Here is a 23,953-nt window from a genome sequence, read left to right as displayed (position 1 = left end):
AGCAGGCGATCAGTTAACACCTGCTGATATCGTAGTTGCATCTGGGCAGAAATAAAGTGATGACACCAGACGAAATCTACAAACCACAAAAGCGACTTTACTACAACCAAAAAGTCTGACGTTTGTGAGAAATAAAATCTATACATATATTTACTTGAGATTCACACCTGTTTTATCGAACAGACACGTCTAAACGTCCCTTCCTGTCGCTGTTGCCTCCCTTGTAATGTTCTCGTGTTGACTGAAGCTGTTCCTCTGCTTTATGTTTTTGTTTTTTTTGTCTGTGGAAGAGGCAGTGTTTTATGGCAATAGAAAGTAGAAGTCACATGTGCATATCATGCTGCACTAATATAGTGCAATGTAGTGCCTGAAACAAAGCAAGGGTGGAGGGCAAGCAGGCAGGCAGGCAGTAGTTTCCATGAACAACTGATTGCAGGCTACTCCTCCATCAGCATCATACAGATCGGTTTATCCCACAAACACAGGCCTGTGTGCCTCTGAATCAAGCCGGGAAAAAAAAGAGAAAGAGAAGTAATGCCTCCCTTTTGTTCAAGACCGTAAAAGAGATTTGAGTCAAAACCCAGTTGAGGATTGAGAAAAAGGAATCCAAACCTTTTTATGGAGATTTTCCTCTCCCTCCTCCTCTTCCCTGCGGTGACTTTTGGCAACGTGCGAACCGTCAGAGCATCCTAAGCCTCCAGCTACTCAGCATTTTTAGGGACAAGCAGAAAAAGCGCGGGGGAAGAGCTGGAGCCTGCGCTGCCATGTTCAAAGACAGCAGGAGAGCTGGTTCTGTCTTCTGCGCCCAGCATTTCCAGTGTCTCAAACAAGTCTTTCAATACAGAAATACTGGTGTGTAGGGGGCGAAAAAAAAGGCATTTCCTTGAACACGCTGGAGGTCATAAAAGCTCTGCAAAAAGAAAATATTCGAGAAAACAAAAGAGGAGTGAATGAAGCTCTACTTGAAATGGTTAAACCCCACCAGTGTCTCTGCTAAGAGGATTTCCCGTCATTTCTGCGCTCCGTGACGTGTCCATTCACGCTGTAAACATCCATGTCGCTCACTGTAATGGCGTGATGAAGTGGGTCTCTGTGACAGGTGAAGTGCTGGGTGAAGCAGCTCGTGGAGGACTACATGTCCGTGTCCCCGTCGTAGGCGAGAGTCAGAGGTTTTAGTCGGTTATTCTGTTGTCTCTGTCTCTGAGGTCTCTTTGGCTTTTTGCTGTATGGAAAGATGAAAACGGGGTCAGAGTGGCACTTGAAAGATTCTCCGAACACAACTCTGCTGTCACTCTAATCATGAAGTGTTTGGGTAAATGCGATGGCAGTTATGAGACACACAATGCAGGTGAGGCGATGTCACAAACAGGGGAGGGAAAGTGTTTTGAAAAATGCAAAAGATGTCCATATGAATTGTGTTTTGCTTCCTAATTTTGATTTGTAGTTTTAGGGGTTTTTTGATAATCTAAAAAATACCTGTTCCCAGTTTTAAGCTGATAGTGAACCTTCTCAAGTATCTCTAGTCCACAAATAAATTATCAATGCTTAATGTAACGATAACCTTGATCTCTTTTGTTCTGAATCCCATGAAAATGACAAAACCAACAAGACTTACTAAAAACCATTAAATTATTATTTAAGTCTTAATAAAAGCGTTAGCAATTGTTCAAAAGTAGTTCTTCACTTCTGTTTTTGACCTTAAAAAAGGATGCAGATATTACATCACATCATAAACTGTGTGTGGTGATATCTGACATAAGTAATGATAAAAGTTCTGCAACACAATCAATAAAGAAAAAAAGACCCACACCTGATTAAATGGGGCTAATTTACCCATATAGACAATTTCCTTGGGAACGGCCTTGCCTTGTTTTGATGACTCCCTGGAAGTCCCACTCTGACCATTAAACTGGGCACTCAAATCACATTTTACTACAAGCCTCATTCACCCAATGGAGTAGCCTGATCTCTTTGGTAGAACGGCTCATCTACCAGATGAGCCGTTCAACCTACTGAGCTTCCTCTGCTAGTGTTGTGATTTCCTTAATTTTTGGAGAAAGAGCAGTGAGTGGCCGGGAGCAAGGCATTTGGTGAATGTTTGTGGCTAAAATAGTCAGTATGCTGGCCCAGGATAGCTCAGGTGCTCACAGCTCAGGTGGTTTGCTTGAATGCTTTTGTGCTTTTTTGGGGGGTTAATAATGTGACACTCTGGGTCATATCTGGATACCAGGATCAGATTACTACTGATGATCCTTGAAATGAAATTTAGGTCAGTTTGAAAAAAGCTAGTGAAAAATCGCAGAAGAGCAATTTAAGTTGTCAAAACAGGACTGGCCGATGATGATTTAAAAATGGTCCTGAGTTTAAATCAGGTATGGTTTTATTTATATAATTTGGTTCTACTCACTCAATATTTGATTGCACCTTATATTAGGCTTCTGTATTTCAACCATTTCATCACTGGTTCTGATATTTCATGGGATTCAAAATCTGACAGAGCTACAAAAACCTCCTAACAAAATAAAAAAAAACTACGAATCAGGTTACCTTAAAAACTAAAAAGCTGTAGAGCCCAGACTACAGTCACTGTACTGGTTAACAGGTTTTTACACAAACAGTTTTTTTTGTTGTTGTTGTTTTTGTGAGAAATGAGACTCATACATCTCAGTTTAAAAGCATGAAGAGCTATTAGTGAGTTAATATGCAGAGAGACGATCACATGCCCGACCTCTTCTACCAGAGAGGGGAAAAAGCTTCTAGATGAAGCAAAGACACAAAGCTTTTCTCTGAGCTGTCAGTGCTGCTTAAACATCAGGGTGTGTCAAAGTAATGAGGTGTGTAATATTAGACATTTTCAGAAGCATCTGATATCCCATAGAGAACGGCTTTTGAAATCATTAAAGCCAATATTTAGTTCTGCTGTGTATTCTATCATTTAACTTCTATTGTTAAGATTTTTTTTTATTTAGTTTTAACCAGAAAAATGTCTAATTAATATTTCCTCCCAAAGCCAGAGTACGAGACATGTACCGAAATGCTTTCTGAAGCACTGGATTTGGTGAGGACAATCAGAGGAACACTCTAGGGAATTTCCTGTGAATAGTTTTTCTGATAAAGTCGCTGCAGAGTAAACGACAGCAAACGTTCAAGCAAGCAGCAAAAATGTGTTCATCAAACACCTCATCTGTAGTGATGCGTGATCACACTACAGCTCTAGCTGTTTGTTCTTAATAACAAAGAATCTTTTTCAGTTAAACGATTATTTAAAATAAAAAGTAAGAAGGTTAAAGTTAAAGTTCATTAAAATTTCCTGATGTTAAAAGTGACACAGAGTGTGTTTTAGGCCAAATCGAAGCAGAGTCAGAGTCAAAGAAAAGCACCAAAGGTTGATGTTAAATCTATTTAACAAAATACTGATTGCTATTTGAACTTCTTATCTTCTTATCCTACTTTATAGATAATGGTATTTTAAAGTAAAGGAACACAGAGGAACAAAGAGTGTTTATCTTGTAACAATAGTTGATTGGGAAGGAAATAAAGGGCATGTGTTGCTATGGTTCCATCTTTGGCCACAAGAGGGCAGCGTGACATCGTTTTATTAAAGCACTAAACCTGATTTAAACCTTGCCCGGAGTTAATGCTTAAATGTCTCTTTAATGTCATCATCTCAGTCTGCTCATATTCTGCTTGGAGTTTAAACAAGATGATTATTCCCACATATTAACCCTCGTTTAAATAAAATTAAATGAGAGAAAAATAATTTTACACGAGCTCTGAGAAGTATGATGAAAGTATATGATGGTGAAGAACATGTCCCCTGTAGCAATGTTATTTTTAATGTCATTTTTTAAACATTTGAAGTGTAACCTTTTTAATTTTTAACTTTTTTCCGCTCTGCTAACAAGTATTCACACATCCCACTAAATAAAAAGTTTTTTTTTTTAATACATCACAGTTTTGTGATGAACACAATCTCTCTAAGTTGAGTTTATGATATGCATGAATAACTTTGTCCTAAAACAAATCAGCTGTAAAATAGCTGCATTTATTCAGCAGTGCGGAGACTCTAGCATTTCTAATTTCCTGTATTTCTGTGAGGAATCAAATATTTTTACTAGTTGAAGTGTTCAGTTTTTCATACAAACATGTAACAAGCTTATGAAACAGGTATGGATTTAAACCTAACTGTGTATTAACAAAATTATCTATATTTTTGTTCATCTTTTTATTTGAAGTTGGGTTTTGTTTTGTTTGTTTTACTTTTTGAGCCCTTATTCTAGTTTTTTAAAACATGAACTATAATGCATGGGTATATAAAGTAACATTATTGTCTGGGTCAGATTTAAAATGAGTTCAGAAAAGCACAATACAGCCATATGGACATCCCAGTCTCATAAAAATAGCATTAATGCAGATGTTATTATTTATTTAAGCTGAGTAAAATGTTTTTCACGACTACTTTCAGTTTAGTTTTGTAACAATAGTGGCTTACGTCGCATGAATGTAGCCGCTGTAACGCTTTTCTTCTTTATAGAAATCCTGATGCGAACAGTTGAGCTGAGTGTTTTTAATGTTGCCATCTTGGTGTTTTAAAACTCTATTTTTGACTTTCCAAAATTAGCATCGTATTGTATTCACTAAGACTTGAATCTGGAGCCTTAGAACAAAAAACAAGTGTTTTTAGAGGTCATATAAGAACAGAGCGAAAGGTTTTTCTCCCAAAAAGTTTCAGTTTGTCTCTTTGTACAATCAGAGGAGTCGCCTCCTGCTAGCTGTTAAAAAAGAACGCAGGCTTAAGGCACTTACACCATCACTTCACTCTTTTGACCTACAAGCTACGTCCGTCTACACCAAGTCTGTGGGTGGTAGCTGTACTTTTGAACTTTGGTCAGAGCTGACCTTTTCTCTGCAGTTTTTCAGTGTAAGCTGACTGCCTCCTGGCTCTTACTTTCTGTTGTGCACAGACACAGAAGTGGTTTCAAGTTCTTATTCAACCTCTTTACTCTCGAGCTGTCTTTTGGGATTCATGTTTAATATCTCCTCGCTATTTGAGATTAGCTGGACCTGATAAGTATAAACGTCATCATTTAACAGGAAGTCATTATGTTGGTACAGATGTTACATTCTTTGTTACTAAAAAAGTGATGTCATATAGCGATAGTAGGCTTACTTTACAGCATACAACAGGGTAACCTGTCATCAAACATCAATGTTTCGTGGACTCTTTCTTGTCCTAAACAAATGGTTGACATCACTCTGTCAGTATCTTTTAGAGAAACACTATGGTTTGCAATCAGCTGTAATTATAAATCGGCTTTGTGATGTGTGTAGATTTACTTGGAGTGCGTGATTATAATTAAAATAAGGCGGAGGGTAGAGAAAAGGTCAGGGTGACTTAACATCAGTGTGTCTAAGAGCGCTAAAAGATCTCTACGAGAACTGAGAGAAACATATTCTGGGTGGTTTGCCCTCACCTGGACCAGCACCTTCACTGAGCCAGTCAGGCAGGACATGTGACACCTTGACAAAGGTCACAGGGAAAGCTCAGGGACTTGCAGGTACTTATACTGAAGGGTGTGTCGGGGTGGGGGCGAACCCTCCACATCCTCTTTAGCTGCTGCTGCTTTGAGCTAGGTCTTGGCAATCAGGGCAGGTGTAAGTCATCTCGTGTGCATTTTGGCCCATCCACACTGCCGTCCCATTGGCATCAGACTCTTGGGCCTTAAGTGAGCGATGCACCATAGCGCAGTAGCTGCTGCTCTCACATGGGAAGGGCATGAAGCAAGCAAAATAAGTAAAGACAAAAAAAACCCAAAACAGGAATGATGTCAGGGAGGGGACGCTTGAACTCAGAGTGGGTGGGGGGTGAAAAATGTTAATAGTTTCATGAATGAGGATGAGGAGGATGATTATAGGGGAGATTAAACTCATCAACTCACCAAGCTAGGTATATCATAGACACTATGAATATGAGGAGCACAAAGGCTCCAGCTGCTACACCATACACCCACATCTTCAGCTTCCCATCTGTGGAGGAGGAAGCTCGTCAGTTTGTCTGTTTACACTTTGACATGGAACCAGAAGCCATTAAAAGGACTCTGTGAAGATTTCTGCAGTACTTTATAACAGTTAGGGACACACTGATCCAACTTTTGCCAGTTCCAATATGATAGAGAGACACTGGCTCAGAGTATCTGCCAAAACAGTATTGATCCTGTGACAAATTAATAAGCTATATTCCTCACTCTAAGGAAGAGACTTGGACTCATTCTTTTATGCGTAAGGAAATTTAATTTAATTTAATAGCCTAAATAAAAAAATTATATATTTTTATTCATCATGCACTAGTCTCCCTTCAGCTCACTGTGAGCGTCATTACTGTATATTGCTGTGATTTACAGCTGCACCAGCTTCTGCTCTCCAGCTCTGATGCGAGTGTATCACCTCTCATACAAACACGAGCATCCTGAGTGGAGTAAAGCTGACAACTGCTACTTCTTTTTGCTGCTTCCTTTAGAGGTCTCCACAACGGATCATCTGTCTCCATCTCGCCCTCTCCTTCGCATCCTTTTCTGTCACAGCAGCCCTGCGTCTCCTCTCTCACTACATCCATGAATCTTCTCTATGTTCTTCCTTTTCTCCTCCTGCCCGGCAGCTCTATCTTCAAAATCCAGTATATCAACTATCCCTCCTCTGCACATGTCCAAACCATCTCAGCCTTTCCTCCTTAACACGTGAAATAATAATAATCTGCTTTACCACACTGTGTTCGATTATTGTATTAATAATAAAAGGCTGCCAATGAGAAGGTGATACAGAAAGCACTGCCGATGTTGGAGCTTTTCAGTCGTGTCAAATCACTCAACCGCAGTTTGAGGTGAAATATGTCTAAACTGGTGATGCTTTGCTGTTACTGTTGTAGCTCTCCTGCTAACAGCTGCTGATGTGTGGTGTAGTAATCGCAGACAAACATAGAATGATTGAACAGACTGACCCACTGTCAACAACACCCGATGCTGCTTTTTGGATTAGGATTGGACCGATATAACATCCGATTCAAGTATTGGATCAGTGCATCCCTCTAATATCAATAAATAAATAAATCACATAGCTTGTGGTTTACAGTGTAATATCCTGAGAGTCAGGTACTTAACTGGGGGCATAGTGGAAGAAAACAAGGCAAAAAATACCGGGAATGAGAAACCAGCGGAGCATGTTGTTATCCATAAATAGTGCTCTGTGTATTTTCTCAGGGTGCAGCAGCTTTTGTCAGATGGGCAGCGAAGAGCCAGAGCCTGACGGTTAAATGGGCCAGCCGCTGATTCCACACAAGTGATCTGTGATCATTGCTTACAGACTGCAAAGAGTACTAGTGTCCATTTCCCGAACTACTGTCATGTAAACATGTTGTTTCTTATTTTTTTATAATTAGTAGAATGTGTCAGAAATAATGGAGTGGTAATTTACTAACTCTGCAGGGGGTAGAAATGGACTCAAATCGACTGAAATATTAAATGAAATCTGAATTTTTCCTTTATAGAGACCATGTCTCAAACAGAGCTGGAGCCAAAATAAATCTCAGCACTGTAAGAAAATATTTTTAGCCAGTTTAGTCATTTAGAATAATAGATATTTTGTCAGATTACGTTTTGTTAAAACTTAAAGAACCCCAGTCGTTTTCTTTCCACGCTCCTTAGACGAGCACAACTCTGACGTCGGACCAGAAAACCGAAGCTGGCACATACAGGACAAATCAGTGACGCCGTGGGGCATTATAACTGTCAAACACGTACCCATCATCTTTTTTCTTTTCCCAGCTTACAGTCGTGTTTATGCAATGTCGTTAGTACCCTGTAAGTACTCTGTGTGTACTCAGTAAGTATGCGGCACTTGCAGAAAATATTGAAGTGTCGATTTCTCAAACATGCCCGATTGCTTTTCTCTTGTTCCCAAAGTTGACCTGATCACAGTGCAAATCACAAGCTATATAATCTAGTTGCATCTTTATTTCTATCTTACTGTAGTGAAGTATAACAGCAAGCATTGTATTGCAAAACAAGCAAGCATATGGAAGATAAACAATGCAACGGTTACTGTAAGTGATGGTTTGTGGATGTGGAAGTGTTTGCTCCTGAGACACTTGAACTCAATCTGTTCTGTGCTCTCGCATCCTAAATGGTTCTCGCATGCATCATCAGTCACAACGCTCCGTGCAGACGCCGCTCTCAAACGTTAATGTAGCGGAAGTCAAGAGCAGGTAGGAAAGCGTCATCAGTGCATCCAAAAGGACTCGTGTGATATTACATATGTTGGTTTTATTTCATACAGAGCTGCAAGTACAAGCTAACATTAATTCAGCACCGTCAACACTAAATCCGCCCAAACATACTGAAAGTAAAGCACGTCCCGCTGTTGTCATGTGAAAACCTCTCAGCTTTATGTCTTAACTTCACTGCAAGGATTATGTGGAGCTCTGTAGGTTGGAAAAAGTCAGACGCTGGACTCGGAAATCTTTTCCCTTCAGCCACGCTAACAGAAACTTGAAATGGAGGAGTTTTTATTATTCTCTGCACATTCTTTACTTTACAGATACATGTCTACCATCACTGTAAGCAAAGGCTTGCTTTGGAAAGGGTGCAATAGTTGTGCCTACATTCACTTTTCTGTGGAAAGAAAAGCTTGTAAAGCAGCACTTTAAGTAGTTCCCCAACACATGGCATTTTAAAGATTAAATGGGGGTGCTGTTATGGTTTTTCTTATTTTCTGTCATATCACTGCATGTCAAAGATGGGGGGAGTTTTCATTATTAAAACCAGCTCTGGCTGTGAGCACAGCAGCCTCATACATCTGCTGTTTGTGAGAAGCTGTCAATCAGAGGAAAACTGGCTGAAAGTGCAGGTGGCCTAAAAACAGGAACCAGAAAGGTTGTTTTAAGACGGCGGATGAACTGAGGGGCTAGACAGAGGCCATGTGTAAGATAAATACGGATCATTTTGACCTGTGAAACATACAAAATTACTCTAGTAGAGTCCAAGAAATACAGTATAGAGGTGCAAATGAGCATTGGAGATGCCTTTTAAAGGTTTTCACTTGACAGCAGCAAAACAATTGTATTCTCCTTGCATTTGTGATGTTTGTTAACACTGACGATAACCTGTAGTTTGGTAAACAGCGATACGAATCTGCATAAGGTGTGATGAGTGTGTGATGGTCTGACCTGGTCCATAGGGCTGCAGGTACCAAGTTCGCCCGTTGCGTCCGGGCTGGATGGTGGTGGGCAGTGTGGGGTTAATGGCACGACTGGTCTTCACATCCCCTTTCTTGTCCCCTGCTGTGGGGATCTCCAGGATGGGGATGGGGGCACACTGGTCCAGCTGCCCAGTGGATGACAGCACTTCTGTGAAGCCTTCCTCGCACATGCAAATACCAGCCTGCAGGGGGCAGCGCAGATTCATATATGATTTAAGCTGGAGTGACAGTACAGTGCTTGGAGGGATGTTAAACAAGCTAACCTGAAAGTGAATTAATTCATGAGGAGTGTTCAGAAGAGTCCTGGCTGGTATGGCAGCATGGCCGACCTGTTACTGTTTGAAGACGGGTTTAACTGCTGCACCGAGGCCACCACGTGTTGACATTTCTCATTCATTTACAGTCAATCAAGATAAAAGCACAAGCTTCCAGACAAATCGAACCATTTCAGAGCTGTTTGTGACTTGCCGTAGCCTCATTCCCATATACCGTATTTTCTGCTAATGCCTGTTTCCAATTCAGCAGGAACAATAATAGTCTGTACTGCAGTTTGAGGGCCATTTAAGCATTGCTTTGCACTCAGAGTCACCTGCTGTATGTTCACCGAAACACTTACAGTCACATGTATGACCCCAGGTTGGGCATTAACCCCTTAAATCCAAGTGTGTCATTTTTGATGCATTACTTTTTGAGAGCTTCTACATCAGCAGTGCTAATCCCCCTCCCCTGAAAAACCTCAATAAATTGCACAATTCATTCTTAAGCAATAATTTAAAAGATGTAGCAAATATGACAACAATTAAGAATCTCATATGCAAATTAATATTTAATTGAAAATGTCAGAAGGTTCAATAAACACTATTTGAATGCCTTGCTCAAAGGCATTTTAAATGTGGTAAATATTGAGGGCTCCTAACTGATTTCTCCAGCTGTCACCAACTTATTAACAAAATTTAAACTTGTACTGTGGATGTGGATGATCAGCCAACTAGACAATTAAATGTTGCTGCCCTCACTTGTCAGCAACAGAAATACTACTCTGTTAATCTACTGTAATTATTCATGTTTTTTATTAATGCACACAAAGTAGAGAAAGAGAAAACCTGCAGAGCTCTATATTATTATAATGTCAACAATGAGCATTTGTATATGAGCTGTGCTGACTAAACTGGCAATGCATAGATGCATTGTGCATGGACGTGCGGAAGGAAAGAAGGCTGCTGTCGTCACTGCTAAGGTTAGGTTACGTTGCCAGGTGTAGCTAACGTCATGCATGTGCAGTGTTATGCACAGTGGCATTTGAAATAAGCTGTGATTAATTCCTCTTAAATATACACGTGATTTGTGTACAGACAAAGTTTAACTGCCATTAGACTTTGCTTAAACTGGAGTGTTTTCTGATATTTATGGTGTCAAACTGGGCAACGCTTGACTATGTTTGACCCTCAAAGTCCAGTTTATTTGACTGGTGTAACTGGTGCGTACGGTACTGTAGCCTGGCCGGTTTGAAGAGGTGGGCCAGGTCACAGTGAGGTCAGACACTTGCACACCTAGTGCGGTCAGCCAAGTGTGGAAGTCCGATGATTTCTCAACAACTGCTGGCTCTGTGAAATTCACTCCAGTGTGGCCACATAAAAATCACAACGTTTGAGATGCTTAGACAGACTGAAGTGTACTCAGGACTCGGATCGTTAAGCGCAGTGTGAGCGCAGGCCAGCAGGAAAGTGGGGACGGGGCGCAAGGCAACCAAGCCTAGTGTGAACACAGTCTTTCACTTGGCTAGTCAGATATTTGTCGAGGTGTAATTTCATCGTCGTCTTGGACGCTGCAGTTTGTGACACCACTGAACTGCCTTCTCCACACACAGAGGTGTTTTTGGTATTTAGTATGCCCTCACTCATATTAACAGGGTTACAAAAATATAAGAAACACCCATCAGTGTTATGTAATCCAATCCCACAGCACAACAAACCTTCAGAGTGCCCATAAACACCTGTCTGCAAAACTGAACATTACTACCACGATGAAGAGAGCATTTACTGTACAACTGTTGTCTCACACTGCATTAGGTTTTAGCTGAGTGTACCTAATAAACTGTGTGAGCGCAGTTTTTTCATCCTCGTCTGGGGATTGAATGGGTGACCTCAGAAGTCCTGACCCTGCTTCTCATCCGATCATTTTGACCCGATTATTCAGCGGTTACGTAAGGCGGCTGGCTCTACGAGCTACTACAGCTGGTAACCTGCCTTCATTGCTAGGTCAAGAGTTGTTTCTAAAAGCTATTCAAGCCTGGAAAATAGATCGCTCTGTGATTTGCCAGCTGCCGTGTCTGTGAGACTTATTTACATGATTTTGATGAAGTGTAGTTGAATTACACTGTGGAGCAATGGGTTTTACATCTTCCTGCTGCTATCATTTTATTCCCTGCTGCATTCAAATTTAATTCAGTGTGTCACAGTGTTTGCACAGACTACCATTCATCCAGGAAAGCTGTGCTTTAGGGTTTAGGAAAATTGATCTTTTATTTATTGTGATATGAGGACAAAATCCACTCACCTCGCTGCAGAAAGACTTTGGCATGAGGCAGGGCGGGTCACAGGAGCTGTTGTCCTCTGGAGGGTTCATTGGAGGACAACCTCCTGTGAAAGAGACACCAGTATGAGATTGAGTACATTTTAATACGATCACACGAGCATAATCGCTTCGTCTCCACGTTTAGAACATAACACTTGGGGTTATTTCACAGCATGTACTTTCATCTGCAATAATAACTCAGTAAATCCAATGTTTCCAGGTTTATTTTAAAAACAATTTTATGTGTTGATGTGTTAAACGGAGATGAAAAGCTGTACCGGCTTGCCATCGCCCACCACCTTAGATCAATATAGAAATAAGCGCCTAGGTTTTTTTTTTCCTTCTTTAGTTATATTTCTGACATTTTGTGTAAATTTTTACCTCCTACATAAAATTGCCACCAATGGTTTAGGCTTACAGTTGAGCTTAAGAGCGGCTGCAACCTCCAGTTTCTCACTTTAAAGAAAAATTCAGCTGCTCTATTTATTATTCACACTGTGTTTTCTGATCTTTTCTAGCTCGAGACCCTTTTAAAGAAGACTAAAGCGTACTTGCAAGTCCTTGACAACAGTTTGATTTCTTAAGCTCAAACATAATGTAATTTTAATGTGTTTTTTCATTTTATTTATAGACGTGAAGTTAAAACAATTCTAATCAGTTGTGTCATTTAATAAGAACACATCCAGGAAGTATGTATAATATAACAACATGGGCATTGAGAAGTTGCAGTTATTTATTTATTTATTTATTTATTTTTTTAAGTTTTACGGGATAAAAAAAACACTTGATAATAAAATCATCAGAACAAATAATTATAAATGTGATCATTAGTTGCAGAGACTCCGAAAAGTCAAAAGGTGAAAAAATATGACAAAAAGAAGAAGCAATTGAACCTTCAGCAACTCTGCTGCAGACCTCCAGACTCAAAGTAGAGCAATTATGCTTTCCCCCCCCCACTCCATCCATATTTGTATTTTATACTAGAACATTTTTTTACTTGACTGTCTGAATAAGGGTCATAATAATGCTTATCTCTCCAATAATGCTTCAAAGAGCTTCAAAGCCATCTACTTGTCATTGCTACGCTGATGATACACAGATGTTCTTCTCTGTTGAGACTAACGGTTGGACCCAGTATTTTGAGTTTATTATGTTTTGGTTTATTTTTGCATCATGGATTGTTTCTTGTTCTCTTGTTGTGGTTGTGATGATTATTATTAGAGTTTCATGTTTCTGTTATCCATGTTTTAGGAATTGTATTCATGTATAGTTCAGTTCCATGTGTCGTTTTCTGTCTTCTGTGTTGAGTCCGTGTCTCTGAGTTGTGATTCATGTTTCCTGTTTTATTGTGAAAGTCTTTGTCTTATGTTAGTGTGTGCAGCTTGGTCCCCCCCCCCCCGTCTCGTTAGCCCTGATCTCTCCCAGCTGTGTCTCCCTCCTGTTGCCCATTCCCTCATTACTACCCTGTGTATTTAAGCCCTGTGTTTTCCCGTGCTCGGTGTCGCGTCGTACCCTCAGATCCTGCCTGTGTGGTCCAGTTAGTGTTTTCATGTTTGGTTTCTGTTTTGTTGGTGCTAGCAATAAAGCTGTGGTTTTCAGTTATATTTCCGTCTCAGAGTCCTGCACTTGGATCCACATCTCCACCTGCCCGCACACAGAGCCCTGACACTAATATTTACTAATGTTTCAAAATTCCTCAATCTCCGTCCTTGCATAACTGAGCTATTTGAATGAGGTCAATCATGTGATCGGTCTGCTCATCAGAAATGTCAAATCGTCTGCTAAAACAAAACAAACCTTTATTATTTTGGCCATTTGAATTTTGCATTCGCTCTTTTTTCTTTCATCTTAAGCAAAAATCAAAACTTTAATGTTCTCATTTAATCCAAAGGTGAGCACACTTTTGAGGTTGCAACTCCTAAACAGTCCTCCAAAGCCCACCAGGTCAGCTAAAATCTGTGCGGTTTGTTATTATTTCTAAAACAAGCTGTTTTCGCTCCTCTCCCTCAGTCAGCTTTCTTCTGATTGTCTGCCCCCTTTAAAAAATGGGGTTCAAACAGCTGGTGGGGATCATTGCTGCTGCGCTCACAGCCAGCAGAAGCAACTGTGTGAAACAAATGTTTGGAGCATCTTTTTTGGAGTTCCTTACCAGTGACATTGAGTCCATCTGAGCGCTGACACCAGATCAACGGCCGGGTGGAATTTGGGCCAATGCTGCTGAACCATTTGTAGTCGAAACATTCACCTCCTGAAAGCAAAACACAAAAACAATCAACAACTGTGAAGGCTGTGCTGAGTCAGCCAGTGGTGACCATTAATCATGAGAGACACCAGATTAATAAAGCAGCTGCTAAGTTGTGGTTGTATAATAGGCTGCTGACACATAATATGACCGTGTCGTCTCAAAAGGGTCCAGTTCAATGTTTTAATCTTCAGTAAGAGCTTTTGCTTAATGACTTTTTATCAGTGCTATTATGACTTTATCAATATCTCCATCAGTGCAGTAAATGACTGCATTTCCCTGCGGAGTCCTGTGTAACCAATCATCAGTCCAGCCAATTCAGCGGGAGTAAATGAACAATTTAACCTTGAACAAAAGACAGAGCTATTCTCCACAGACGTGGGTACAGTATCGCCGCTCCCGTCAGTGGTACGCCTCTATCTGCCGCCGTACGGGATGAATCCTCTGCGGCTGAGAGGACTTCACCTTTTATGTACTTTACTCTTCTCATTTCTCTCTTTCTGCCTTGCTCCGCTAGAGCTGAAGTCATTTTTCACACGTGTTAACTTATCATTGAATCACTCACTTCGGCTGGCACTTCCCACCATCTTTTATGAGCAGACTGGAGTTGTACTAACACAGAAACATTTCTCAGGAGAAGCGCAGAAGTTTTTTTTCCTCCTTTTTTTCTGGAGGCAGAAATAATGTCAGTAGTAGTTCCAGATATGAGAATATCTGTAAGAACTGAGAAAGGCGATGGATGATTTTCAGAAGAGTAATTATATTCAAGCTTTTTAAACTGACTGCATTTTCACTTTCATATCAAACTGTGCCAATTGCACACATTCACTCTACAGTGGCTGCTAAGCCGCTAAGCGAGGTGCTGTCTGTACCTGGCAAAATCACGGCACCATGGTCACTAATAAGAGGGGAAGTTAATGTCATTCAGGTTTGCTGGGGCGTGCTTTCGGCTGCTCCCTTAATTCCCAGCAGGTCACTAAAGCAGATAGATCCACATATTTGATTTGGCACAGATTTACACCCTCCCACTTATTCAGGGTCGGGGAGTACCTTCTTGTGACATCCTGAAACTGGGTTTGTGGTTTCCTCCCACTCTTGAATCAGGCTCTTTGGTGTGCAGTGCAAATGTCTTAACCACAAAGCCATCTTTCAAGCTTGCTGCGGGCCGTATAAAATCTAGTAACACTTTTAAACCACCATTCATTTTTAATAAATGGATTTTTGTGTTCATAGAACTTTTTTTACTTCTAATAATGAAATGATAGGCTCCAGCACACCTCTGCTACCCTGAATTGGACAAGCAGAACAAAAAAAATGGATGAATATTTTACTATTCATTAGCAATATAATTATTGCTAATGGTAGAATTTGTTACTTTGTTTTATCTTTAGTGATATAATTATAGCTTTGCAAATAACACATTTTATAATGAGATAACATTTAGGTGTGCAGGATTAACTTTGGCACATGTGAGGATATTTGAACCCAAATGTTCCCTTAACCCTTTAAGACCTACCATAGAACCAAGTCCGCCAGAGCTTATATTATATTTTTACATGTTGTAGAGTCATTTTTGGGAGCATTTCAAGTTGCTATACATCAATACAACCATTACAGCCTAAATTCTAATAATATATATGCATTAAGTGCATAGTAATCACATAAATTGCAAAAAAGTGCAATAAACTACAAAATAAATTGAAAATCGTTTTTGTTTTTTAACATATATTTCTAGTTAGAGAAATTTAAGAGGCTTATCCCCCAAAACTGTAAATACAAAAAAGTTGCACAAAATAGTTTCCCACCACAGGAAATTTATTTTGAGTGTCTTCATAGTTTTATTTTTGAAATACACTAATTTCTATACACTGCAGGAAAAACGAAAATAAATATTATAATGCAAATTTGCAAAAAAGCAGCATATGCATCAAAATAAATAAAATAAATTTCCAGCAGTGCAATATGAGTCCTAAGCATCCCAGAAACGACACAAAGTCATAAAGTCAAACATAACTTTTAAAAACACCAGTATAGGCTCATGAGGCCCTGATGGTAAAAAACTACATTTCTGCGAAAATGACGTCACTTTCGGTTTCGGGCAGGTCATGGCGGACATGCGATAGTTCGTGCTGATGGACGTAGGAAGTGTTATGAACAGCTGATTGGATCGGCAAAGCGTGTTTCTGGAATATTATGTTTTTGTTGCTGCAAGTGCTTTTTATGCAGTTTTTGCAAAGCTATATGTGGAAGAAAACCGTGACCTAGGACAAGCTGATCGCATAAGATGTAAGTACAACTCCTCCGGTTTCATATGCAAAAAAAATTATTGCGCTAGCTCACGTGGTTGCAGAGCTACCAGGATTTAAAAATAGTTACGGAAAACGGAGCGTGCCCGCTCCGACCGGTTTTAAAGGGTTAATGGACCTCAGCAGTTTTTGATGTACAAACGGAACCAATCAGCTGGTGGTGATAGAGCACTATAGCACTGAAATAAAGTCTAACGTGTCTAAAAATGCTCGTAGGTGTCTTAAACCCATAATGTACTCTATTTACTTACTGAGTTTTTAAACTTTTAAACGTGTCCAAAGTGAAATTTGTAATGAGGACTTTGTGGGATTTAACAAACATAAAAATGTTTGTTTGGATGCTTAAGCAGAAAAATGTTGCAAATATGGATGTTTCTGCAAATAAGCTGCAATGGCCACAAAATCCCTTATACATGTGTTCAATCAGGCAGCACAAAACAAATCTATATCACCACAGTGTGCACAGTGAGCACCCAACATTATTGTTGCCTATTTATCCATCCATAACCGCTTATCCAGCTAGGATCACGGTGAGCCTGAGTCTATCCCTGCGACTTTGGAAGAAGGTTGCACTCTGGACAGGTCGCTGGTCCATCATGGATACAGATACTTTCTATCTCTGGTACACTAAGAATACCAGAGATATAAAGCCAGGCATTGGCATTGCAGCCAATTTAGAATCACCTATTAAACTAACATGCCCTAAATGAACAAACGATCTCTTTATTGCAAAATTTTACCAGCTTAATGAGATGATGAATTCTTGAGCTACAGCCAAAAGTGAATTTTGCGAGATGAGAATGACCTTTGATGAGTGATCAATAAATCTACTGAAGAAAATCCTTCTAATAGTTTTGAACATAATGAACGTGTCGATGAGTTTCTGGTTTCCTGGAGAATAAATGTCTGATTTTTACCTTGTTATAAATTCAGATTCAAGTTGCAAATTTCAAATTTAAATGCCTACAAATGGAGGGACTCGTGTTTCATTAAGGTTTTGCTTTTATGTCTCTGGAGCTGCTGAAAAGCAGTGAGCAGCTTTGTTGTTTTTGTTCTTCAAATGATTGTGATTATTGCATTGAAGTAAAAGTGCTGGTCACTCCGTCATTCTGCGTATACTGGAGACACGAAGCACAGTAAGAATCACTATACTGTAAAACAGAACGACTTTAACAGCAGAGCAACAGTGTTGTTTTTGTTTTTCTCAAGCCTGGAGCCTCACATCAAACCTTCCTGTCCCTCCATCCCCAGCCTCTCTTTCTCCATCACCGCCTTCTCCTTCCCTGCCTCCACTCTCTCATCCTCCTCCGCCTCCACTAGTCTTGGCTGGGCCACTCCTCCCCCCGTGCCTTGAGTGAAGCTGTGAAACCAGGTCATGCTAGCGAAGACTGCTGTGGGGCTGTGTACAGTAACGAGGGATGTAAGGGGGAATTACAGTACACTGTGTGTTGAGTTTTGTCGTAGTGATTCACAACGCTGCGTCTAATGGGTGATTAATGCAGCAGAGGGAATCGCAGAGATCACTACTGTAAACGAGCATCTGGGTTTCAAACGTTTGAAAATCTGACTCGAGAAATCCCATCTGGGAGAGCACCAATTGACCCAGCATAATGGGAAAGACAAACAATAGCAGTTAGTTTCTTTTTCTTCTCGATTGTGTATCGGGCATGATAGGGAAGCAGCCCACTGGTTAGCACTGATGCCTCCCAGGGAGGAAAATCTATGTGACTCCTGTGTCAGATCTGTCTTTCCCACAATGTCAGCATGTTGTTGTTCAGTAGGTTTCATTCCTCTGACAGTCCAAATGCAGAGAGATAGAAGCCTAAACAGCCTGCGGGTATGACTCTGAAAGTAAGTGTCTTTTTGCGTTAACCCTCTGATGCACTGACGTGCTCTCCACTGCCTTCAACCAATCACACCCCGAGACTGACTTCAGTTTACCCTCACCGTAAATATTACAAATATGCGGATAAATAGAAGGAATAAATGCGTCAAAGTTTGGAGCTGCTGGGCTGCAGCAAGCTAATTTGTATTCATAGAAAGTTCGCTGTTCAAATAGACTTTGCTTCTGTTAATTTGTCAAACTTTCTGGCCAGGAGAGGTTGAAGCCGTCATGTTTTTCAAAGTGTTCTCCACCTGTGCAGGGCTGAGACTCCCACTCCTGGTCAGGACAGAGCTGCAGGTTTTCAGGCTCCTGGGCCAGCACGGCTCGTGAGCGGACCTGAACCGAGGCGAAGTCGACGCCGGCCTCTTTGGCGCAGATGTTGACGCACGAGCTCCAGTCTGACCACTCCATCAGGTAGCATTCACCTGCAGCAAAGAACAGACAACATGTGTCGCTTTCCTGTGACTGCTTCGCTTTAAAAGGAATTCACCTTAGACTCCATTTAATTAACAGATTATTAAAACAAGCAATGATTCATCAGAAATAAAAGTAATTCCCACTTCCCTTAAAAAACAATTAACTTGTACTCCTTGTGTTTTTATTCTCTGATGTACATTTCTGGCACATTTTAGAGTTCGAAAACTACCTAAACACACAGAGTAATATCATCATTACATCATTCTTCATCTGTGAAAATAAATTCAGATTAACAGATAAAAATCTGAATTACAAGGTTACATTTATTTACTGCTGACCAGTCAAGTGGTAATTTGCATCCATGGCATTTTAGGCTATGTAAGATAAGATAACCTTTATTAGTCCCACACGTGGGAAATTTGTTTTGTCACAGCAGGAAGTGGACAGTGCAAAAGTTATGAAGCAAAAATTAGAATACAATAAGAATAAATATAGTACACAACAGAATAAAATACTATATACATCCATTCGCTTCCGCTTATCCTTTTCAGGGTCGCGGGGGGCGCTGGAGCCTATCCCAGCTGTCATAGGGTGAGAGGCGGGGTACATCCCTGGACAGGTCGCCAGTCTGTCGCAGGGCTAACACACAGGGACAGACAACCATTTGCACTCACATTCACACCTAGTGACAATTTGGATTAATCAATTAACCTATCCCCACAAGATGCATGTCTTTGGACGGTGGGAGGAAGCCGGAGTACCCGGAGGGAACCCACGCAAACACGGGGAGAACATGCAAACTCCACACAGAAAGACCCCGGCCTGATGGTGGAATTGAACTCAGGACCTTCTTGCTGTACGGCAACAGTGCTAACCACCGTGCCACCGTGCTGCGATTAACAGATAGAAATCTGAATTTCAAGGTTACATTTATTTACTGCTGACCAGTCAAGTGGTAATTTGCATCCATGGCATTTTAGGCTATGTAAGATAAGATAACCTTTATTAGTCCCACACGTGGGAAATTTGTTTTGTCACAGCAAGAAGTGGACAGTGCAAAAGTTATGAAGCAAAAATTAGAATATAATAAGAATAAATACAGTACACAACTGTACAGAATAGAATAAAATACTATATACAGTAGAATAAAATATACAATAGAATGCAAATGCTATATACAACTGAGTAAAAATACAACGATGCCAGAAAAGATTATTGCACATTAGTGTTATTGCACATTTGTGGATGTGTGGTTTGATCAGTTAAAGTCTTTGTTGTGGAATCTGACAGCAGTGGGGAGGAAAGACCTGCGATATCTCTCCGTCCCACACCGTGGGTGCCGCAGTCTCCCACTGAAGGAGCTGCTCAGTGCTGTCAGAGCCTCCTGCATGGGGTGGGAGATGTAATAAATAAAGTGAAGACTCTGGAGAACGACCTGGGGCTACCTTTACCATCTCAGTGTCTAACCAAATGTAAATGATGTCACAGTCTATGACATCATTCGTTTTGGCAAGAAGTGGTTTTTTTTTGTGCTTTTATGATAAATTGAACTTTTCGCGACCACGAGAGGCGCCCCCTGCTGGTCATTAAAGGTAATGCTGGTTTAAGGGCCTCACTGGATGCACATCTTTGATCTGGAAACCATCCCCATCCCTTATGCACAGTCCAAAAAATTAAACCAGTGCAGAGAAACCACTTCCATCTGGCAGCTCATCTCTGTTATGTGGATTTTTTTAAAGTAACTGCCAAATGACCTGTGCAGTATTGCAAGTTATGACCTTGAGCCAAATCTCGAATTGTTTTTTTTTCCTGTAAGGCCACGTGCAGGGTCACATCCTCAGGCAGATGGCCCTTTTGGTATATTTTGAGTGAAGAGACTAAAAGGTTACCGTGTTTTTGCTATCTGGGCCCTCGACCTGCCTCAGGCTGAGGCGGACAGGATCAGTAATATCTCAAACTTCAGCTCCAGACTTCACTCCTCACTCCAGTGTTTTGTCTTTCATTAAATGTTTACTATTACTTTAGTTTTATCTTAACTCTCTTATTGAACCACAACTCATTTTGACTATAAAAGCTATAGAAAAATATCTGCATTGCAGCTCAAGTGTGCGTGTCTGCAGCAGAAATCTGATCTTTCTCTCTGGCAGCACGGAAGCGACGCTTTAGCGATTTATCTCTGGATGATCTGGGTGAGATGTGTGCTGCTAGGATGCATATAGAATATGTATATATATTTAAATACATCATATGGCAGTCAAGATGCTTTGAAGAGTTTAGTGAGAAGGAAGGCGCGGGTTTGAGATGCAGGGTGGCTTGGTTTTGATCATAGTTGACAACTGCAGCTTATCAAACAGTGGGGGGAAAGAAAACGTGGGTCAAAGGTTGCAGTGCACGAAAGTGTGTGTATTTGTGACTGCGGAGATGCAACCTGCTTAGATTCCCATGCCAGTCTGGGTCTTGCACAAGCAACTCCTTGAATTTCCTCCCAAATCACACTACAGTACCTCCCTGAACAGAAAACAGGCTGTGCTTTTGATTGCTGTTTGATACTTCAGTGCTCCTGCAGTTTGGCAAAAGAGGCTGGACTGACTTGTTATCTAGGGCACCGTTTCTCAGTGTTTTCCATCTCTGGGACCAGCAGCCATCTGATGAGCACTTTTTCCTCCTCCCCAAATGGAAAAAAAAAATCCCACTAGCGAGAAACACACACCACACTTAGAGTATAAAATTAATTCAAACGGAGATACTTTAAAATTAGTCGTGGGTTGAAACAAGGGCTGCATGTTTCTTCCACTGTATTGTAGAGATATTGAATGATGAATGATCAACGACGAGCCAAAATAGACACACAGCACTTTGGAAATGAACTCCACGTTTGTATTTTGTCTCTTGGCAGACACGAGGAACAATAATCCCCCCTTCAGGGACTGCTGACACTGAAAATAACAGATTTATGTTTAAGCTGCACCATGTGAGAATACACTCCTGTTATCTGGCTCAATCGTAAATTGGGGCTTCGGTTTCTCATCTCTTCTTATTGAAATGTTGTAGATTTGCCCTATTTAGCCAAAAGAAATGCTCCTGTTCACTTCTGTGTGCAGCGCAATATGAAGACTGCAGCTTCACAAATTGAAGAGCACTGCTGTGGACGTGGGAGGGACAGCAAACTGTTGAACCTGCAGACCTGATGGACAGATGGAGTCCAGCAGCTGCTGGGCAGAGCACACCTGTCTGCTATGCTCCACGTTGCAAAGCTACATCAAACCCAGCATCTGACAAGCCTCCATCACCAATCCTCAAAACAACTGATCAGACTCAAGCTTTTGAAGTGATAATCCCATCTGTGAGATTTTTTTCTTACAGTGAGGGGTGACATCTTTGGCCCTAAGCTGACATTCTGCTGTTTTTGTGCTGCGGTGTCGAGACATCAGCTGTCAGTCAAAGAGTGGTCAACAGGCTCCTGTGAAGGCTTTTCTCCTCAGAAGTCAAAATATCCAGCAACAGGCGCTTTATATAGAACGGTTTTATTGCTCGAAAAATATGTTTCAGCTCGTAACCTTCACAAAAATATTACAGAAAACTATTTAAAAGGTAGAAAACTATAAGAAACCCGCCCCCTTTTTTAATTTTATTGGTATGAGATTTTTTTTTAACTGTAATGACAGACATAACTGTTTGAAGATGTAGAGACAGATTTGGTTACATCTCAATCCTCATGTTCAAATTAGAAACAATCACCATGTGACTAGAAAGGATTAGCATTTCATCTGAGTTGGTGCTTTTTTTTCCTTTTGTGCCTCCTCATCTCCTCCGTCCTCCTGCCCTGACCTGGAAATCTATCTCGGTCTCAGTGAGAAGACTGAGGAGACAGGGGGGCTCGCCGGAGGAGCTATAACCAGGTGTTTTTTTCCTTTTGTTGCTGTGCTTTCACCTGTGACGCATGAAACAGAAGTGCCACAAAACTGAAATGTGCAAATCACGTCAAGGGGAGTTCGGTATGATCAAACTTTCTAACCTTCACTTCTTTGTGTAAATGTAATAAATAGTAGCACTAAATTTAAGTTTTCGTGACATTGCTATGCTGGTGTGGCTGCTGACATTGTAAATTACAGCAGAAGCCCAAAAGGCAGCGAAGCAGCCGGCTCACACATTACATTTACTCGCCGTTGTTTTAAAATGCAAAGCGAGAAATGGAGAACGTACAAATAGGTATACTCGAAATATTACACTTTTATTTATGGTGCAATAAATAAGCGCAGCTTGTGCCCTGCAGTGCGTGAGCTGTTGATTCCCCCCCCCTATTGTTTTCAACCCAGCACCTTCGCTTTGTTGTTGTGGTTTTGTCTGCATTTTTCTAGTTTCTGTAGTAGAAAAAAATACCTCTTCAGACTTTTATTTACTTCCTGCACCTTGGAACTAAGTAAAGTTTTGCCAGAAACTATTTGTCTGTTGTCTTATACTTTGTTTTGATGACTCCTTTTATAGACAAATGGTTACTGCTGCTTATGTTAAATACCCACTTCTATTTACTTCCAGGAAAAGCGCTTCTAGTGCAGCAGGAAAGGACCCACCACTGGTGAAGCCTGGGATACCCAATCTTGGCTTTTAAAACAACACTCTGCAGAAGTGTTTATGTGCTGTATACACCCTAAAGCTGTGTTCTCAGACTGCTCGCAAGGCTATTAGGTGGCCCATGTGTTTAGAATTTATCAGTTTATTTCCATACTGCAAAAATTAGATCACATATTTGGGATAAAGTTTTGTTTCCTAACATAGCAAAATGTGTACGAGACTGGATTTATTGCTGATTAACAATGTAACCGTTAACACCAACACACCTAAATGTTAATAAAGGTTGATCTCTATTAAGAAACATGGGCAACTTTTCCCTTTTATGGATACTTTATTGTGACAAGTGTGTCACAACAGCAAAGCTCCTAGTTTATGGGTATTTAAGCCCAAGTGATAAAATTCTTTAAACATGCAGAGCGGTGTATACGTTATAAAGGAGAGGGAAGGGAAAGCAAGCTACTCGACTTCAAAATACCCAGTGTGTCTTTTCTGTGCTCTATCAGAACAACTTTGCCACTGGACCTTATTTAAATCAAATTTAAACAAAGTGATTTTAAATTAACCGGTACTGTACACATACAGTAGTCAAAGGAGCTTGCAAAGAAAAGCGTCTGGACTTCTTTAAGTTACTTGAAGACGTTTCACCTCTCATCCGAGAAGATTCTTCAGTTCTAAGGTCAAATGGTGGAGAGTCCCAGATATAAACCT

General features: G+C 40.6%; 1 protein-coding gene across 2 annotated transcripts in view; it reads right to left on the bottom strand.

Moving 5' to 3' along the window:
- Positions 1–259: 259 nt before the first annotated feature.
- Positions 260–23,953, bottom strand: part of thsd7ab (thrombospondin, type I, domain containing 7Ab) — a 218,367-nt gene continuing 194,673 nt past the window's right edge. For both annotated transcript variants that reach the window (XM_085178478.1, XM_085178477.1), the window contains 6 exons: positions 18,508–18,681; positions 13,973–14,071; positions 11,806–11,888; positions 9,218–9,431; positions 5,940–6,027; positions 260–1,222 (listed from right to left, as the gene is read on the bottom strand). In XM_085178478.1, coding sequence (XP_085034604.1) covers positions 1,132–1,222; positions 5,940–6,027; positions 9,218–9,431; positions 11,806–11,888; positions 13,973–14,071; positions 18,508–18,681 — 749 coding nt within the window. In that variant the 3' untranslated portion in view covers positions 260–1,131. The remainder of the gene's footprint in view (positions 1,223–5,939; positions 6,028–9,217; positions 9,432–11,805; positions 11,889–13,972; positions 14,072–18,507; positions 18,682–23,953) is intronic.

This window comes from Neolamprologus multifasciatus, chromosome 11, assembly GCF_963576455.1.
Source record: "Neolamprologus multifasciatus chromosome 11, fNeoMul1.2, whole genome shotgun sequence".
In the NCBI taxonomy this organism is placed as follows: Eukaryota; Metazoa; Chordata; class Actinopteri; order Cichliformes; family Cichlidae; genus Neolamprologus; species Neolamprologus multifasciatus.
The sequence above is the reverse complement of the archived record's forward strand: the minus strand, read 5'-3'. Positions and strand labels throughout refer to the sequence as shown.